At 58.8% G+C, this 3,612-nt stretch overlaps 1 protein-coding gene across 3 annotated transcripts in view; it reads right to left on the reverse strand.

Moving 5' to 3' along the window:
- Nucleotides 1–3,612, reverse strand: part of PIP5K1C (phosphatidylinositol-4-phosphate 5-kinase, type I, gamma) — a 34,835-nt gene that overhangs the window by 18,118 nt on the left and 13,105 nt on the right. For all 3 annotated transcript variants that reach the window (XM_010828122.1, XM_010828121.1, XM_010828120.1), the window contains exons 4-7: nt 3,227–3,357; nt 2,289–2,406; nt 1,748–1,900; nt 106–405 (exon numbers count right to left, since the gene is read on the reverse strand). In XM_010828122.1, coding sequence (XP_010826424.1) covers nt 106–405; nt 1,748–1,900; nt 2,289–2,406; nt 3,227–3,357 — 702 coding nt within the window. The remainder of the gene's footprint in view (nt 1–105; nt 406–1,747; nt 1,901–2,288; nt 2,407–3,226; nt 3,358–3,612) is intronic.

Here is a 3,612-nt window from a genome sequence, read left to right on the forward strand (position 1 = left end):
ATTTCTCCGGCTCACTGCGCTAACTTCTCCCAGCGTCCCCATGTCACAGCTGGGAAGACGGGGCTCAGACATGGGACCCTGTCAGACCAGCCAGCCGCTCCTCACCAGGCAGTCGCGTTGCAGCGGCTTGACGAGTGCAGAGAAGGTGTCGGCGTCAAGCATTAGCCCCTCGGGCATGTCCTGAATGAAGTCCAGGTCCTTGTAGGTGGGGATGCTCTTCTCCTTCTCCTTCTTGCTGGCCCGCCGCTTGTAGGTGGAGCCTTTGAGGTCGAACTTGAGGTGCATCTTGACCACGCGTGGCAGCACATTGTTCATCACCACCACGCGGATGTTCTTGCCTCCCGACTGCACGCAGTATAGCCCATAGAACTTGGGCAGCAGTGTCCGGGGATTCTGGTTGAGGTTCTGGTGGAGAGGAGAGGGCGGGTGGAGAGGACGCCAGGAGCCTTGCTGGGACCCCACACAGCACCCTGCGGCCTGCTCCTCGGAGCTCAGGTCAGAGGCCACCTCCTCAGGAAGCCCGCCCTGACCACCTCCCTCCTTGCCCCTAGCACCCAGCCAACTGAACTCCCCATCGCCCCACCTGACCAAAAGCACCAGGAGGGTCTGTTTCTACGAGGCCAGGCCCAGGGAGAGGTGGCCTTTCCATAAAGGCCCCCAGGGGACTTCCCAAGGTATTGGGCCTGATTTCTTGCGAGGTCAGACCCAGGTCTCTCACCTCCCCAGTCTGCCCTGAGGGGATGGGGGCTGGTTGGCCTCTAGGCATCAGGCCATTTGTCTTTTTAAAAAAAAATTTTTTTGGCTGTGCCTCGCAGCATATATGATCCTAGTTCCCTGACCAGGGATTGAACCTGTGCCCCCTGCATAAGAAGCATGGAGTCTTAACCACTGTACCATCAGGGAAGTCCCAAGCTACTTGTCTTTGTACAGCTGGGAACTAACAATGGTTTTACATTGTCAGGAAGTTGATAAAACTAAACAAGAAATAGTGTCCTGTGGCATGTGAAGATGACATGAAATGCACATGGCAGCCTCGGCAAAGAGTTCTATTGGCACTCAGCCGGGGTCACTTGCTCTCACCCTGTCTGTGGCAGCTTTCTCACTAGAGCGGAGCCGTGGAGACAGAGGCTGTGCTCACAAAGCTGAAGACGTTTGTTTTCTCATGTTTTACAGAAAACGTTTGCTGACCCCCGACCTAGGGGAGCTGAGGATCCCACCCAGGATCATACAGAGGGGAGGCGGGTTACAGGGTCGGGGACAGGTCACAATCTGCGCAAAGTTGCCCAGGGCCTGACCACGCCTGCCAGGCAGCAGGGAGGGCTGGCCCTCAGGCAAGGATCCTCACTTCCCATCTGGGTGTGTATCAGGACCCTCACCCCTGGGGGCCAGGAAGTCTGAGGCGCCTGCTTCCACAACTCCAGGGGCCTGAGTGCCAGCTGATAGCCCAGTTCCTCCCCAGTGCCTGTCTGAGTCACTGGTTGTTGAGACTTAAGGCCCAAAGCCATGACTTCTGGGAGGTGGGTGGTAGGGGATGGCCACCAGGGCCCAGATGGCTATTCCTGCTCGCCACGTGAGGGGGTCCTGTGGGTGAGGCTCGGTGACCCAGGATGGCCTGTCAAGGTCTGCCCAGAGGGGACAGTTCCTGGAGGGGGTGGTTCCTAGGAGGGGTAGTTCCCAAGGTGGGGATGCCCGGAGCTCCTCAGCAGAGGGAGGAAGGCCTAAGTCCAGGGGCGGCCGGGCTCCCCACCATGTAGTAGCCGGGCAGCAGCTTCTGCAGGAACTCGGCCTCCTTGTGCATCACCGTCTTGATGATGAACTCGTCGTCGCTGGTGACGTAGAACAGGGAGCCACTGGCACCGGGGTTAGACAGCTCAATGAGCGGCTCGTTGCACAGCGAGTACTGAAAAGGGGATGGTGAATGGGTGGGGGTGGTCACCGACACCCCACAGGCCCAGGGGCTGGTGGGTGGTCCCGGAAGTGGTCACGGTCGGCTCCATGTGATAATCACACAGGAGACCGCAGTGTCTGGAAGGAATGGAAGTCCTGGCCAGCAAGGACGGAGCCTGGCTGATGACGCCAGGGGTCTGGAAGGGACCCGATGCAGTAGAGTCCACTTGAGGCCACAGCCCAGCCCCAGATGACAACCTGAGCAAGGATCCCAGCAACACTGTAGCCACGTCCCTGCCCCATGGAGGCTGAGGACGACAAGCAGGTAGCGATCTAAGCCCCCGAGCGAGGGCTCGAGCGGGTGACCCGTGTGACACAGCGGCCACCGAGGACACACTCACCAAGTAGTCATCTGGCCGAATCCCAAAGAGCTCCCGGAAGTAGCGGAAGGCAACAGGCGCATAGGTCTTGAACCTGAAGTCCTGGAAGTGATGGGCAGGAGTGAGGTTGCTGCCTTCACTGCAGAGGAAGCAGGGGGGAGACTGTGAGGGACCCAGGCCTGTGTACGCTACCTTCCCCCACCAAGAGCCTGCCTGCCCACCCAGGCCCAGCCCCAAGGCACCCAAATAGCCAACCCAAAGAGTGACATGGGGCTCCCATGCTGGACACGGGACAAAGGGCTGTGGCCAGTCTCGGGTTGTCCTCCAATGAGCACCCTCCCCTTTCTTCATTAGCCCACAGTGTGGGGTGTACATGTGGCCACCAGAATAAGACCACTGCTAGCCTCTCCTACAGCCAGGCATGATTAGGGTGCTGTGCCTGGCCAATCCCATGAGAGGAGGAGAATGACTTGGATCTTTTCCTAGTCATGCCCTTAAAAGGCAGGGGCATGTGCTCTCCTCTTTCCTGTGGTTGGAATGCAGCTGTGATGGCAGGAGCCTGGGCAGCTCTTGCAGCCACTGGTTTGTAAAGCAGCATAGAAGATGGTGGAGAAACCAGAAGGAATCTGGGCCCAGCAACATCATGGAGCCACCTGATCAATCTTCCAGTCTTGGACTCTGTGTGTGTGTGTGTGTGTGGGTATACACGCACACACACATATTAGAAAGAGAGAAACAACAAACTTTTGTCTTCCTCTCTTTCTAAGAGTCCCCATTCTATTGCATCTCTCTGATTCAGCAGCAAACGTCCAGACTAACATAGGGCTGGACCTCAAAGGCAGGGGGAGCCCAGGAGGAGCCGGAGCCATTTCCAGCAGAGAAAAAGGCTGAAAGAAGAGCATGGGGGTGTGTGCATGCAGGGAGAGTACTGAGGGCTTAGGGCGGCCCGGGCAGGGTACCTGGGGAAGAAGATGCTCTCCACCACGTAGAAGTCCTGCATGAGCACGTCGCGCTCCGGCTTGGAGCTCAGGTTGCCCACGGTGTAGCCGATGCCCAGCTGGATGGCCCCCTTCAGGGTAGAGGACGTGGTCTGCGGGAAACCCAGCTGCATCAAGACCCCTGGGGCCCACCCCTTGGCTGCCAGGGTCCGAGACAGGATGGGAAGCCCCCTTAGGATGGAGGGGGCAGCATCCGGCCTGCGGCTCAGCCCTCAACAACCATTACCTCCAAGGGGTCCCCAGGCAGCACCCGCCGAGCCCGTCACAGACATGCTGGCCTCGGGCCCACCACTCAGCCCGCATAACCATACGGCAAGGAAGTGGCCTGGCTGAGGCTCCCACGTCAC

This window comes from Bison bison, unplaced genomic scaffold, assembly GCF_000754665.1.
Source record: "Bison bison bison isolate TAMUID 2011002044 unplaced genomic scaffold, Bison_UMD1.0 scf7180017864492, whole genome shotgun sequence".
NCBI lineage: Eukaryota > Metazoa > Chordata > Mammalia > Artiodactyla > Bovidae > Bison > Bison bison.